Source organism: Bombina bombina, chromosome 5, assembly GCF_027579735.1.
Source record: "Bombina bombina isolate aBomBom1 chromosome 5, aBomBom1.pri, whole genome shotgun sequence".
Taxonomy (NCBI): Eukaryota; Metazoa; Chordata; class Amphibia; order Anura; family Bombinatoridae; genus Bombina; species Bombina bombina.
The window spans coordinates 54007474-54024322 of NC_069503.1; the positions used below are offsets into that span (position 1 = coordinate 54007474).

General features: G+C 39.0%; 1 protein-coding gene across 1 annotated transcript in view; it reads left to right on the forward strand.

The window, feature by feature from the left end:
• LOC128661301 (uncharacterized) overlaps positions 1–16849 on the forward strand; it is a 324509-nt gene that overhangs the window by 104110 nt on the left and 203550 nt on the right. The window contains exon 4 of the mRNA XM_053715572.1: positions 3019–3574. Coding sequence (XP_053571547.1) covers positions 3019–3574 — 556 coding nt within the window. The remainder of the gene's footprint in view (positions 1–3018; positions 3575–16849) is intronic.

Sequence of the window (16849 nt, forward strand, 5' to 3'; positions counted from 1 at the left end):
ACACAGATAAGTCCGGTTCGGCCTCTATTCACAAGGAATTCTTGCAGCTCCAGTACTTCAGTTTTGCAAATTCAGCTGTAGTTCAACGTGGAATTAGTGATTTATCCACGTCCCTGTTCGGGTGCCAAATGTAGAATCTGCTAACTTTTTAGTTACTATTTCCACACTAATATTACCTTTAGCTTAGGAAATCAGGACGCTGCTTGATGAAATTATATCTTTTATTAGACAGAAAATAAGTATTTACATAGAAACAAGTTGCTAACTAATGTAAGGGAAGGAAAGGTAAGGTGGAAAAGGGGAGAGAGAGAGATGGAAGGGGAGAGGTGAGTGAGAAGAGAGCTTTGCCTACATACATACAATGGCAACTAACTTATATAGTCATTTATTCTTTCACACAGCCCAGCCCACACCCAGCTGTACATTTCTTCAGTCAGAGACCAGATGACATCATTAGATCAGGGGGGTAGAATGTGACGTCCTTAGGCTATTGGTGATAGGAACTGAGATAAAATCAGGGCCTTGCAGTTTATGACACCACCTGTGAGATGCTGTTTGTAAGGGTTGTAAAATGTGTTTGTGAATTCTTTTCTTCTTTTGAGGCATTGTTTTGATAGAGAGTTTGCTCAGATCTCCATTCTCCAACAGTTTTTTTCCCAAACTTGTCTTGTCACCTCTGAACTGAAAGAAGCTGGTAACTGTAGGTCAGAATCACCAATGCTGTTCTTAATCTGCATTTAACCCTTTAAGTCCTTGATGTTGTAGACATATCCATTAATGTCCATGGAAATAACAGTCTGATATTAAAGTTAGGTGTGTTCATAAAATACAACAATTACCATTTACGTTGAATATGTTGAAGAATTCTGTTCTAGCCAGTGATCGATTGCTTTGATCATCCAGAATTGCATACATTCTTACTGATTTCTCAGGCTCTCCCTTAGGATACACTTTGACAAGACCTATTTTAGAGCAGAACCTTCCACTAAGGCCGCCTCTGCATACTTTCGTACATTTAGAAGCAACAGATGTTTTGTTTGTTGCCTCTTCTGCTTTCTCCCCGCCATGCCTTTCAACAGGGGCAATACTTTCAAGTGGAAGGGAACTTGAAGACTCTGGGTGGAGAGCAAACACACGTCTGTCACTATTGCATTCTGAACATCTAATATTGGCTTTACAGTTTCTAGAAAGATTATCTGTTGAAGCACAGCACCTGAAGCATAGTCCATAATTCTTAAGACGCTCTATGCGTTCTTGCAAAGGTTTTTCTCTAAAGCTACGACATTTCTTAAGTGCGTGAGGCTTCTTGTGCAAAGGGCATTCTTGAATTAAATTCTTTAATTTCTCACTTTGCATTCCTTGACTGGAAGGTGCAACATCTGTCTTTTGGATAAACACTGATTTCTTTGAGTTCTTGAATCTTGAAGTTTCTTTCTCATGTTCTGGAGAAGTAACCACCCACTGATTTAATTTGGTTAAAGAGAAACTTGGATCATTTTTTCTCTTTGCTATGTCTTGGATGAACTTACTGAAAAAGGAAAAGGAGGGAATGATACATTATTCTCTTGCTTGTATCTTGATCCTTTTGTTGCCCATTTATCTTGAAGAGCATGAGGTAACTTCGCCACAATTGGATTCACACCTTGTGCAGTATCAAGATAACTCAGTCCTGATAGACATGGATCTGCTTTAGCAGCTTCTAGTTCCAGCAGAAGATCACTTAACTCTTGTAGCTTGCGATTGTCCCTAACTGTGAATTTTGGAAATTTTTGTATTTTCTTTAAAAGGGCATTTTCAATTTCTTCTGGACTACCATAGGTCTGATCCAAACGCTCCCAAACCATTTTTAAACCTGCAACTGGGTTGTCTACATGGACAGCTCTGAGCCTCTTGACACATTCTGCAGATTCAGCAACTAACCACTTTACCAGCAGATCAAGCTCTTCTCTAGCAGATATACCTAAATCTTCAACAGCAGTCTTGAATGTAGACTTCCAAGACCTTTAGTTGTCTGGCAGATCATCAAATTTTGTATTAGTAAGCTCACATCGAATCGTATACCTTGCAAACTCAGACATCTCTAACCTCTCAGTCTTTGATACTGGAGGTGCCTGAAGATCACTTGGGTAATTGGAATTGAATGCTGAGGGATAGTATGGGTTCGCTGATGCATTTAATCCAGCTGAAGCCTTTTCTTTCACTGATCTTAATGGAAGTGACGGTGATGGGCCCCATACTTGCTTGTTTACAAGAGGTTGTGTAATTTGTGCATTGACACCTGAGCTGCTTATCCACTGAATTGCATCTGTTCTGGCTGGAGCAATTGGTTCGCTATTGAGATGTATATCATTTGTGATAGGGTGCACATCATTCCAACTTCTGTCTTTAAGAGCATTGCCTCCTTCTTCCTCCTCAAAGGAGTTGTAATGTTTTCCACTCTGGTTAAGAACATAATCACATGTTTGCTTCTCTGGGTAGTCTGATGCCACCAGACTGATAGAATATTCTAGGAGCTCTTCTGTATTGGCTGCCTCAAGTAACTTTAAACCATGGCGACAGCTACTTCTTTTTTATTTTGCAATATTTCTAAATCTGTTTCTTTTTTCGCTGCTTCTAATTCTTTTTCCTTTTCCCATTTTGCTGCTTCTAATTATTTTTCCTTCTCCTGTTTTGCTGCCTCCATTTTCAGTGTTGCTTCTTTTTTGCTAAAAGAGGCGCGCACCATTGCAGCTTCTGCTTCTGTACGTGCTTTGATAATGGCGGAGCTTATAGATGAAGAGGAAGTACTTCTAGATTTAGCAGAGCGAATTGTTGAAGCAGCACGCAGTGATCTGGATTCTAGCAAGTCTGCAATCCTTCTTTCAACTGTTGCTAATGTGTTTTGTACTAACTTATTGTGCTGTAGATTAGATTAATTAAACTGGGTTTGAATTTGCACAGTTTCCTCAATATTAGTTTTTGATAGAAGATTAAAATATTTGTGTGACAACCTTTCATAATCTATACAAACACAAATAGCAAGCCTCCCCTCTAAAACAATCAGGGATCTGAAGAAAGATCTCAATGATCTGGGTTCCAGAATGGAATATTTGGAGGAGGGACAAGACCACCTAAATAATGTGGTCAGCTCTAACATGCAACAGCTGCCCATAGATGACTCTATGATCCAAGACATGCAAGACAAAATAGAGGACCTTGATAATCGAGGAAGGAGGAACAACTTGCGAATCAGGGGAATCCCCCAAGAGATATCAAAGGATCAACTCAAAGCCTATGTAATAGGTTTTTTCCACTTCCTGACCCCACGGGCCCCACCCATTCAAATCAAGGACATTGAAAGAATTCATAGGGCTCTGAGACCGCCTGCCAAGCCTCCAGCTCCACCCAGAGATGTTATTCTTAAGTTGTTAAAGTACACTACAAAATATGAGATCGGGATGGCGGCAAGATTCAGACAGACAATCCAGTTTCAAAACCATAATTTACAAGTCTATCAGGATCTATTTCCTCAAACAATTCAGCAGAGAAAAGAAGTACGTTTCATCACAAAGATTCTTCAAGAAAACAACATACGGTACCGATGAGGCTTTCCCTTTAGATTAATTGTTACCCACAATGGAGCCCAAATCATATATAAAAGCTTCACAGATCTGTACACTCTCGCTAAGAAACTAAATTTCACTGTTGAACTTCCACCGGAAAGGTTCGTTGATGTACCTTTTTGGGTGGCAGATTCAGACAGAGACACCCAAAAGAGCAACGTCCCAACTGGAATAAGGTAGCCTCAAAGAGACGTAAGACAGGACCCGCATCCTCCACCAATTCCACCTGAACAAGGTGGAAAATATACTCATCTGGACATTTAAAGGTTTGCTCATCAGGCACTGCCGGGTGGGCTTGCGTCCTTCTCTGGGGGAATATGGAACTTTCAAGACAGAACGCCTACTTTGACCCTTCAGCAGGATGGAAAAAAGTGGTACAGTATAGACAATATACACTCTTTTTGAATTACCACTTTCTGTATATATTCTATTACCTGGGGTGGTAATATATACTCTTCTCAGAAGCTCAGTCATGAAGAGGCCCTGATGGCTTTGGGAATGCTTGCTACTCCAAGTTTATAGACACCCTTGCCCCACACCTCCTTGCTTACTTTCAAGACATTGATAATAACAAAACTTTTTCTCCTCAAGCACTACAAGCCCATATAACAGTAATACCAAAACCCAACAAAGCACCAGATCAGATCCCAAACTACCGACCAATATCCCTTTTGAACGCAGATGTAAAACAATTTGCAAAAATGATCTCCAACAGGCTAAACCTTATTCTCCCGCTAATAATACACCAGGATCAGGTGGGTTTTGTTCCAAACAGGGAAGCAAAGGACAATACAGTCCAGAATCTACATCAACTCTGGCACACCAAAAAACAGGGCATCCCAGCAGTCTGGCTTTCTACCGATGCAGAGAAAGCTTTCGACCGGGTTAGCTGGTCTTTTCTGAGGGCTGCACTACAGACATTCAGCATAGGGAGCTCTATGCTCCATAGAATATTCACATTATATGATTCCCCTAGTGCCCGAATCTCCCTAAATGGAATTCTCTCCCCCCATTTTTGAACACAAACGATACGAGGCAGGGATGCCCCTTGTCTCCTCTATTGTTCGTAGGCCTATTGGAGGCTCTGGCCTCCAAAATACAACAAAATAATGGAATAGAGGGCATAATAATAGGCGAGGAGGAATATAAACTATCCTTATTCGCTGATGTGCTATTCACACTAACAAACCCCGACAAGTCAATCCCCCTCCTACTAGAGGAACTAGAACTTTTTAACAAATTATCAAATTTCCTTATTAACACCTCCAAGTCAGAGATCGTTGGGTCCTCCCTCACTCCTCATATGGAGCAACAGCTTAAGCTAGACTGCCACTTCCGTCGATGTAAGGATTCCCTAAAATATTTGGGCATACACTTGGCAGAAAACATAGACTCAGTTTATAATTTAAACTATCTCCCTCTTAGGTTAGCATTAGCACATGAGCTGTCTTCATAGCACTCTAAACATCTTAGTTGGATAGGTAGGATCAACGCAGTCAAGATGACTGCCTTCCCCAGACTCCTGTACATCCTACAGGCTCTCCCCATCCCCCTTCCCCCCCGATACACCACGAAAATCGAACGATTGTTAAGCTCCTTTATATGGCAGGGAAAACATCCTAGAATAAATGGTACAACTATGATGTCCCCCAGAAATCATGGCGGGATGGGGGTCCCCAACATAGAATCTTACAGACATGCAATATTCCTACAGAGAATTCTCGATTGGAGGATACACAGAGATCAGAAAAGGTGGATTCAGCTGGAGGAAAATTTAAAAAGGGGAGTGAACTTACAATCCATTTGCTGGCTTACTAATTTTGAAAAGTTAATCAGGGACATAACTGACCCAGTTACCAGGGAAACACTATACCAATGGGAGTTAGCAAACAAGATAAATCTATACCATTCCTCGCTGCCCTCTCCCCTCACTTCTTTGATCCACAACCCCAAATTTTCTCTGACCGACCTAGGAATACAGTGCACAAGTGATATCCAAATCACTGACATTGCTATCCATCACCTCTCGGTGGAAGAACGCGTGTGCTCACAGGTGAAACTACAGGAAAAAGGATTCAAGTGGGCTTATAACTGGTTTAACTTCAGAAGAGTTCACCACTATATCACAACCCATAAAAACAGTAATAATCTCTTAAGACCTTTGACCACTCTAGAAAAGTTATTCACATCTAAAAACCCGATGAAACATACACTATCCCAATTATATATGATTTTAACTCAACCTCCCCCAGGCAGTCTACCCCACTCTGTGGAGTCCTGGGAGATGGAATTGGGGGTCATTATTCTTCCCCAGATGGCTTCCACCAAATTTAATAACACAAAATCGTCCTCCTCTTCAGCATCCATATTGGAACTAAATTATAAAATACTCCATAATTGGTATCTCACCCCTAGGCATCTGCATACATTTTTTCCCTCAACTAGAAACTGCTGTTGGCGCTTTGGCCATGTGGGAAGTGGGATGGGACACATGTGGTGGTGGTGTAACAGCATAAACCAATTCTGGAGTGACATAATAGGAGAGATAGAAGAAGCCCTTCAGGTGCTTATCCCTAATATTTTTTACTAAACAAACACCTAAAACTCCCATGTAAGGCACATAGCATATTATTTATAATATTAACGAATAGTGCTAAGATGCTAATTGCAAAAAAATTGGAAATCTGTGCCCCCACCATGTTCAAGTGGAGACCGAAAACCACTGACCTCATAGAACTCGAGGAGTACAGGTCATATAGGGCTGACACTAAGGACTCTTACATCCTAGCCCAAGCCATCTGGGAACAATACCTGAGGAACAGATGTGAAATCATAGACAACAGTGTCAATACATTTTTTTGAACTAGTTCTCAGTGATGTGGAAAATCTGTTTGTGAAACCGGATTATGTATTTCAGCAACAAAAGATGAAATTTGATACATATTTGGCCTCACTGAAAGCTATTAAAGAGAAGAAAGGGTTAACCATTAAATGTGCGGATAAGGGTGGAGCCCTGATCATAATGAAACAAGAGGCATATATGGCAGAAATTATGCAACAGTTGAGTGATGTGTCAGTATATACAGAAATCAGTTTTGATCCAACGTACAAAATACAATGTGACATTACTGAGATTTTATCCAATGCTGTATCTAAGGGTTTAATTTCTAAGGATCTAAGATAATTTTTGCAGGTAAAACATCCCGTTAGACCTGTCATATATTGCCTACCTAAAATTCACAAAAATAAAAGTATGCCACCGGGTAGGCCAATTGTGGCTGGCACAGGGTCCATCTTTTCCAACATCTCGATCTTCCTTGATAAAATATTACAGCCATATGTCACTAAATCATCTTCTTATATCAAAGATACCTATGATTTTTTTAATAAATTGGAAGATCTTAATGTATCAAGTCAGAAGGCTATTTTATTTACTCTTGACGTGTCCAGTTTGTACACGTGAATTAAACATACAAGTGGGATAGCCTCAATAACCAAAATGTTGAATAATGATAAAAGATACAACATGGCACAGATACAATTCTTTGTAAATTTACTGGAATTAATTTTGTATGCAAATTATTTCTTTTTAAAGAAACTTTCTACTTCAAAAGAAAAGGGACAGCCATGATGTCCAATGTCGCCCGTACATATGCCAACATATTTATGATTAATTTTGAGGAATTGTTTGTTTATGAACATCCATTGTTTAAACAGTATGGTGCCACATGGTGGCGTTTTATTGACGATGTGTTTGGCATATGGTATGACGATATTGGATCCCTATTGGCATTTATTGGTGACCTTAATTGTTCAGCTAATGGTATTAAATTCACTTTGTCATATGATGAATATTCTATTCAGTTTTTGGACACAAACATTTACAAAGGTGAATTTGGATTGAAGGCAGATATTTATTCTAAACCTACTGACAGAAACAACACATTATTATTTGAAAGCTTTCATCCACCTTCCACCTGTAAGGCAGTCCCTAAAAGTCAACTGTTAAGGGTTGATCGCATAGTATCTGACCCTAGAGTAAAAAAGGTTCGTTTGGAAGAAATGTCTGATAAATTTATCCGGAGAGATTATCCTAAAACACTTATAGAGAACATAAAACAGGATGTTGTTGTTGCTGATAGCAAGTCTAGAACAGTGAAGAGAATAAAAGATAGTTCTAAGAATTCAGAGAGGTTTAAATTTGTTTCTCAATACAATACTAGGAGTTATCAAGTTAATAAAATTATTCGAAAATATTGGCATATTTTATATAAATGTCATCCAGAAGTAGGTGCCTTTAAACAATTCCCTATGCCAGCTTATAAACGTAGCCCTAATATTAGGGATAAATTGGTGAGAGCCGATATTGGAGTAAGTAAAAATATACAGAGTACCCTAACTGTCCGAGCACGAAAAGGTTGTTATCCAAGCTTATCCTGTATTAATTGTAATTCAATGATTAAGGGTGACACTTTTTGTCATCCTTATTCAGGGAAAAAGTATAGGATTAAAGAATATTTGACATGTAGATCCGAATATATTATCTATGCTATTAAGTGTCCGTGCTCCCTAATTTATATTGGTCAATCGACCAGGGAAGCACGTGAAAGAATTTCGGAGCATAAGTCAAATATTCGTTGTAATAAAAAGGATGCACCTGTAGCTTCACATTTTTTAGAAGCAGGACATAGAATCAGCCAGCTTCATTTTCAGATAATTGAAAAAGTTTATACACCAAGAAGAGGGGGTGATAGGGAAAACCTATTAAGTAGAAGTGAAACTTTCTGGATTAATGAATTGTGCACTTTATGGCCAAAGGGCTTAAACAGAGACTGTAATTGGACAGCCTTTTGGTAATTTTATTTTCATTTGATATAAAGTTATAAATTCTCCTTATTCTTGTATAGGCATATTAATTACATAAATTATATAAATCCTAAAAGTTCCTCTATGATAGTCCATCTTTATTGATGATGTGCATACACATGTATGCATGGATGCATACACATAGTTTTTCTGTGTGTTTGCATGCGTATGTACATGTGGGTTGAATTTCCAATTTTGACCTATATTTATATGTAGTGGCCTATTGATGAAAATAATGTTATATTCTGTTTTTTAGGTTTACACATTTGATACATGTTTTTTTTTTGTTTTTTTAAATACTGTTTTTATTGAGAACAAGAGAAAGGTTACAAACAAATATGCAGCTACAAAATCCAAACGCACAGTCGCGTAGTTGACAGATGTAAAATTCAATAAACACATGTACAACTGTAATAGGTATTACAACAATGATCTGAATCAGATTCTTAATCCACCTGTCCCTTGTCCTCTTTTCATCCTCCCCCTATGGGGGTACACAATATATTTTACCATAACATCAAACATAATTTGACTAACTGTTATAAACTACTTAACCAGTTATTGGCTGGGTCTCCGGAATATAGTGTAATAGTCTTGCTGTATGCTCTATGGAAAAAAAAAAGGGGGGGAGAGAAAGGGGGGAAGAGAGGGGAGAGAAGAGGAGGGGGGAGGTGGTAGGGGGCTGAAGCCAGAACCCACGTTCTAATGTCTATATGGCAGCGCTTTCTCTCCCTCTCCCCTCATTGCTTTGTGTCTGATACAAGAATCCCCACTCTCCCCTCAAGGATGCTGTCAACATGTATTCAGTGTGTGCAAAGGGGATTAATATTTGTCTCTGGGAGTCCATACTCAGTGATTCAATGTATCGCCGCCATTTGGTTATGAAGTGTTTGAGTCTCCTATTAGTGTCCAATTTAGTGTCTAGTTGCTCGATGAGCAGCTGTTTGTGTAGGCTATGACTAAATGTGCTGAAGGTAGGGGCAGTGCTCTCCGTCCAGTAAGCGGATATCCCTAAAATTGTGGTCTCTCCATTCCAGGAAGCAGATCTGTTCCACTTCTAATTGGGCCCCAAGCTTAATGACACTCGTGATCCAAGAGGCAATCTTACCCCAAAATTGTTTAACCTTTGGGCAGGCAGAGAAAAAGTGGAGAAAATCCGGATCACCCAATCTGCACTTGCTACACTCGTTTACCACCCCGGGTCTCCACTTAGCTAGTCTTTGTGGTATAATGTAATCCTTATGTAGCAATCTAATCTGAGATTCTCTTAGGGACATGGAAAGAGTCACTTTTTGAGCATTCACTACACTTTGCTGAATTAGCTCTGATAGATCTTCTCTCCAGAATCCTATTCCACTTGCCCTCCAACAGGGTTAAGTTTTTAGACTCAATATGGCTCAAAAGCGTTCTATATATTCCTGAGATGGTGAAATTGCCTAGTTTAAATGAGGTCACCGTCATGGCAAATGCATGTGGCTCCCAGAATTGTGGGTCTCCTCTTATCAGTTGGTCAATGTAATGCCTCATCTGTAGGTAAGCATAAAAGTGGGCCAGCGGCAGCCCAAATTGGGCCTGCAGCTCAGCGAAAGATTTGATGCACTTTCTAAAGAGATCCAGAGCGTCTCCCACAGAGCACAACCCCCTGGAGTCCCACAAGACAAAGGGAGAGAAATCTGTTCCAGGGGGGAAGCAAGCGTTATTTCGCAATGGGATCACTCTAGACAACACACAACAACGACCGATGTGTCAGAGGGCTAGCCGCCAAGCCCTTAGTATGTCCTTGTAGAGAAAGCTATCCCTACTCGCCGCAGGGAGGCTATTAGACACGGCGAAGGGTAGGAACGAAAGATCAAACCCCCCCAGGGACTGTCCCTCTAGTTCAGGAGAGTAGAAGTGCCTCGTTTTTAGTTGCCAATCAATCGTGAGGCGGTTAAGTGCTGCCCAATTGTACAGCTTCAGATTGGGCAGGCCCAACCTGCCATTCGAGGGATGTGCATATAACTTTGCGAGAGCTATTCTCGGTCTACCCCCCTTCCACAAGAATTTTGAAAGGGCCCGATTGTACCCCGCCATATCCCTCCTAGTAATTAGGAATGGTAACATCAGAAGGGGGTATAGCAGCCATGGTAAAATTACCATCTTGACTAGATTTATGCGCCCAGTAAGGGAGATCGGCAGACTCCTCCACCCCTCCATCGTACGCGCAGTATCACGACACGCCTGCATGATATTATTATGGTATTGGGTTTGACTGCTGGTGGACAAATGAATACCCAGGTAGGTCAAGGTGGGCTTAGCCTCCTGAAATGGGTAGGAGAACAGCTGGATTTTGTGTTTCCGGAGCCACAGAATTTCCGACTTGGTTTCATTCACTCTATAGCCTGAAAAAGACCCGAAAGCTTCGATTGTCGTCAATATCTTTGGGATATATTTTGCTGGGTGTTCCACGAACAAGAGCATGTCATCCACATACAATGCAAGATATAGCCTCTCTTTTCCAAGCAGTATGCCTGGGTATGTCGAACGCAATTTTATGACCAGGGGCTCCAAGGCCAAGTTAAAAAGGAGGGGGGATAAGGGGCACCCCTGATGCGTGCCTCTTTGCAGTGATATGCGTGGTGAGAACAGGCCATTAGCCATGATGTGAATCTACGGAGCTGCATAAATATTACCGATATAAGTAAGGAATGAACCTGCAAAGCCAAAGCGCTGCAATGCATCTAGAAGATGACTCCACTCCACCCTATCAAAGGCCTTCTCTGCATCCAGGGATAGCAGGAAGGCCTCCGAGTTCCCTCGCACCCCTGGGGCTTCAGGACCCGTTGCAAAATGCGCAATGGTGTGCAGCACCCTCCGCACATTAGTCACCGACGTTCTATGGCACATAAATCCGGTTTGATCCGGATGTATGATGTCTGTCAGGATTAGTGAAAGAATGAAAATGAGGAGAAGCGCTAAAAAAGCTAAAGGTGCTAAACAGTTTAAAAATAATTGCTATGCAGACAAATTGAGATAAAAAAAGAATAAATTTACTTGCTTAACATATATAATTTAAAACAAACAATCACATTGGTACATGTCCTACAAAAAAGAAAAAGACATAGATCACTTAAGAATCGGACGTCTCCGATGTATAAAAAACACAAAATAAAAACTGCTGTTGCCAATATAAACCTTGTCTCAGTATTATGAGGGGGAGGTCGGCATCAAATCTAAAGTCCTCAGATGATTCAAAAGAGAACCGAAGCCGGGTAAGTGTAAACCCGTTTTACCTTTATGTGTACCGTCCGTGTATCAAGAGTCACCTCCGTGAGGCGTATACGTGTCCCGTGACGTCACAAATCGGGAGGCGTCGTCTCTGTAGGGCAATCCTATTGGTCAGGATAACTTGAAGGTAAACTATAGCGGCCGCTATAATATAGATGGTGAACTCTGCTCTTAGTGCAGGATCGCACGCAGGGTCACAGTATAACCAGATTTCCTCTGTAGATCTAATAGTAAACGGCCCTTTAGTGTGTGACTTGAGACCGGCTTCAATTTAAGCGCATGGCCCTTCACAGTGTAGTCCTCGTGTTGTCCGTGGGTAGATGAAGAATCTTTCACTCCAATACAGAAATACAGTCCTTATAGACAAAATGTGAAGTGTAAGGCAGCTGTAACTATCATCAACGCGTTTCTCCCTCTTACAGGGCTTTCTCAAGATGAATTAGCTCCAGTTACAGCCTCCTTTTAAACAGTGTAGACTCATACCTATTGGTCAGGTGAGATTACTTTAACTGGCAGGTGTGTTTAATACAATTGGTCTATTGGCAACAGTACTGGCAACTTAGAAAAAATTATATATCTAAATGAAATAAGAAACAAACCACTTATATCTAATTGGATTTGAGAATATATCTAGAGATGCTTGAATTTGGGGCATTTGTATATTTGCCGCAATTTGCAGTCAAATAAGAATAAAAATAAAGGTTTAACTCAGGTTCAAAGGTGCTTTCAAATAACAATATTACTTTCACTGAAAGGAGGATTTAAAAGAGCGACAAAGCATCCTCACTAAAATGGTCAAAAAATGTGACTTTGTGCTAGAAGTCATTATATACTAATGTACTTAAAGAAAGATAAGTAAAAACATTTTTATTTTTATTTTAAATATGCTTATATATACTACGAACCAAGGTGAAATTTTTTTTATTATATATAACTGCAGTTTTCTGCCGTTATGGGAAATTATATAGGTGCTTGCAATGACACAGTAATCGAATTTATAGATAGTGAACAATATTAAACTATGAAAGAGTAGCAGAGGTCCTGTGACTAATAAAAGTGGATACATATTTATCCCATAAAACAAAAGGTATCAAGATTGTACAGTGACTAAATTTAAACGTTTAATTTTTAAATAGTGAGAATCTAAAGTTGATTAGAAACTATTAGAAATAAAATAAAAATAAGAAATAGAATAGTACAAAGTCGTACTTAAGCCAAAATTAATCTAAAACAAAGGGTGAGATGTCGAGTTCAGAGTTCAGACCAGCTGGATGTAAAGTGTCGTATTTATATATGTACTCCGCTTCTTTTATACATAGTAGTTTATCTATGTTACCTCCTCTCCAGTGACACTTAATGTGTTGTATTCCCCAGAAAGTTAAATCCTTTGTCTGCCCTTTATGAACTTCTTTGAAATGTTTGTAGAGTCTGGTATCTTCTCTTTCTTTCTCTATACATAACAGGTGCTCCCTGATCCTATCCTTTAGCATCCTTTTTGTTTCTCCAAAGTATATCAAATTGCAAGAACATTGGAGTACATAAATGACCCCTTTTGTTGTGCATCTGATAAGCTCTTTTATTTGAAATGAATCACCTTTAGGTGGAATTATTAAAGAGTTTTTCTTACAACTATGCTGGCAGGCCTTGCACGTATAGCAGGGGAAAAAACCTGCCACTTTCCTTCCTGCAATATCTAATTGTGTGTTCAGACTAGTTTTATTCTCTTGAAAAGTACTAGGAACTAATATTTGCTTTAAGTTTCTTGATTTTCTAAACACTAATCTGGGTCTATCAGTCAAATTCTTCCCTATAATGGGGTCTGCTTGTAGGATGTGCCAGTGTTTATTAAGAATTTTTCTTACAGTACCATGATCATTACTGTAATCAGTGATAAACAGTGTATCTATAGTATCTTTTTCATTTAAAATGTTTTTTTGTTTATAGGTGAGAAGTGTTTTCCTATTTGATGATCTAGCTCTACTAGTAGCACTTTGGACTAGCTCCTCATCATAGCCCCTATCCTTAAATTTCTCCATAAGTGTCCCTATTTGCTCCTCAAAGTCCATTAGTCTAGAGCAGTTCTTACGTATCCTTAAGGCTTGACCTACAGGGATATTTTCTTTCCATTGTTGAAAGTGACAACTGTCTGAATGTATAAAGCTGTTAGAGTCTACATCCTTAAAGTGTGTTTTTGTCTCAATAGAGTCATTTATCACCATGATTTCTAGGTCAAGGAAAGTGACTTTTTCTTGACTGTAATTAAATGTAAATTTTAGGCCTTTATCATTGATGATAGTTACAGCTGCCTTACACTTCACATTTTGTCTATAAGGACTGTATTTCTGTATTGGAGTGAAAGATTCTTCAGCTACCCACGGACAACACGAGGACTACACTGTGAAGGGCCATGCGCTTAAATTGAAGCCGGTCTCAAGTCACACACTAAAGGGCCGTTTACTATTAGATCTACAGAGGAAATCTGGTTATACTGTGACCCTGCGTGCGATCCTGCACTAAGAGCGGAGTTCACCATCTATATTATAGCGGCCGCTATAGTTTACCTTCAAGCTATCCTGACCAATAGGATTGCCCTACAGAGACGACGCCTCCCGATTTGTGATGTCACGGGACACGTATACGCCTCACGGAGGTGCCTCTTGATACACGGACGGTACACCTAAAGGTAAAACGGGTTTACACTTACCCGGCTTCGGTTCTCTTTTGAATCATCTGAGGACTTTAGATTTGATGCCGACCTCCCCCTCATAATACTGAGACAAGGTTTATATTGGCAACAGCAGTTTTTATTTTGTGTTTTTTATACATCGGAGACGTCCGATTCTTAAGTGATCTATGTCTTTTTCTTTTTTGTAGGACATGTACCAATGTGATTGTTTGTTTTAAATTATATCTGTTAAGCAAGTAAATTTATTCTTTTTTTATCTCAATTTGTCTGCATAGCAATTATTTTTAAACTGTTTAGCACCTTTAGCTTTTTTAGCGCTTCTCCTCGTTTTCATTCTTTCACTTATCCTTTTTCCCTAATTTGAGGGACTTTAGGGTTGGAGTAGCTTGGTGCCTCTTGCGCACACTTTAACACACTTGCACACACCTGTTTCATAGTCTCTTGTTAGTGTTGCAGCAGAGTTCCTTTATTTTTCATTATGGAAGATATCTTTGAATTTAGAGAAAGTTTCTACAAAACCATGTAAGGGAATAAGGAAGGAGATACTGCTATATATTCTGATTTTGAAAATTTAGACGATATAATGAGTAAATTAGAAAAATTGCTCACTAGGGAATTGAAACAAAAAACTGAGATTTTATTTTTAAATAAATACACACTTAAAGGGCTAGTACCGAAAGGGCTAATATTAAATAAAGAATGTGCATTCCCATTAAAAGAAACATTCCAAATGGAATGGGAGGGCGTTCTTAATAAGGCCTCTTTGGACCTAATAGATATCCTTAAAAGATCTAGAAAAGATACCCTCCTAGATTTAGAAAAAGAAATCTTAGAAATAAAAGATAAACTCAAGGAAGAAAAAACTAAAGAATACTTAGAAAAACAAAAAGTAATGATTGAAAGAATAAATAATTTAAGTAAAGATTTTTTGAAAACAAAATGGAAGAAATTAGACAGAGACACAATTAAACCACAAACAGAACAAAATAAAAATAAAAATGAAGAGATGGATCTAACTACGTCTCAAAACAATTGGACAACAGTCAGCTATAAAAAGAAAGAAAAAAGGAATTATCCCAACCATAGAGATCAGGATTATAGGAATAGGAACACAAACCAATCATGGAGGCCAGACACATACAATAGACAATATAGTGGTTACTATCAACATAATACATATAGACATATGGGCTATAGAACGAATAACCCGAGAGATGAGAACTACCATCATGATAAAAGGCAATCAATATATAACACAAATAGAGACTGGGGATACAATTATGATAGAAGAAATTCAATGTACAATACAAATAGACATTGGGAAAATAATGATAGATGGCAAACACCTGTGAGGAATAATTATAGACAGACATATCAGCATTTTGAGACCCCTAAATCTGGAGGTAATAACACTCATTTTTTAGGACAAAGCCCTCCAAGGGAGGGCACATCCAGAAATCTGCAAAAAGAAAATCTGGAAAAAGTCTGGGGCAACAGAAAAAGACCTCTAGAGGAACAAGAGGGAGGGGAACGAGCAAAAGAGGCAAAGAGAATAAAATAGATACAAATGGGGTGTTCAATATTAGTAGTATTCAGCTAAAAGAGGACGAAACAAGAATCTTGAGTCATGGACTCTCATTTGCACCCAGCTCTAAAATGAACAAGTTTAACACACATGTACATGTAAAAAATTCATAAGAAATTTAACGCTCAAACTCTATTTCTTAAAAGACCCATTAGACAGGACTAAAGAAACTGAAGTGAGACAAGAAAAATTTATCCATACAGATTTGAAAAATAAATCTACATTTAATCCCACCTTTTGCAAAGGGAGTAACTTGGAAACATTTGAATTAATGGTACTTAGGGATCTCAAAAAAAGTAAACCTTCACAATATATGAGATCAAATATGAGTAAACAAGACCTTTTAATTTTGGAAGGCTTAAAGAAGAATGGTGACGTGACTATAAAGCCCGCCGACAAGGGCGGTGGGATTGTAGTCATGGACACAAAATATTATAAATCTGAAACCCTAAGACTACTTAATGATAAAAAAACATATAAAAAATTAGAACTGAATCCTACGAATAAATTCGCAGCCAATCTAAAAAAGATTATTATAGAAGGAAAGAATTTGGGAATTCTGAATAATAAAGAGGTAGATTTCCTGGACCCTAAATTCCCTAGGGTCCCGGTTTTCTATTTCCTTCCAAAGATCCATAAGGATCTTAAGAACCCCCCTGGAAGGCCAATTATCTCCGGAGTGGGATCTCTTTCATCTAATCTCTCACAGTATGTGGATGTATTCTTGCAGAAGTATGTAAGGCAATTGAATTCCTATCTAAGAGATTCAACTCAGGTTTTAAACATCCTTGATACAATCAAATGGGAGAAAGATTGGTTCCTTGTAACCTGTGACATCACCTC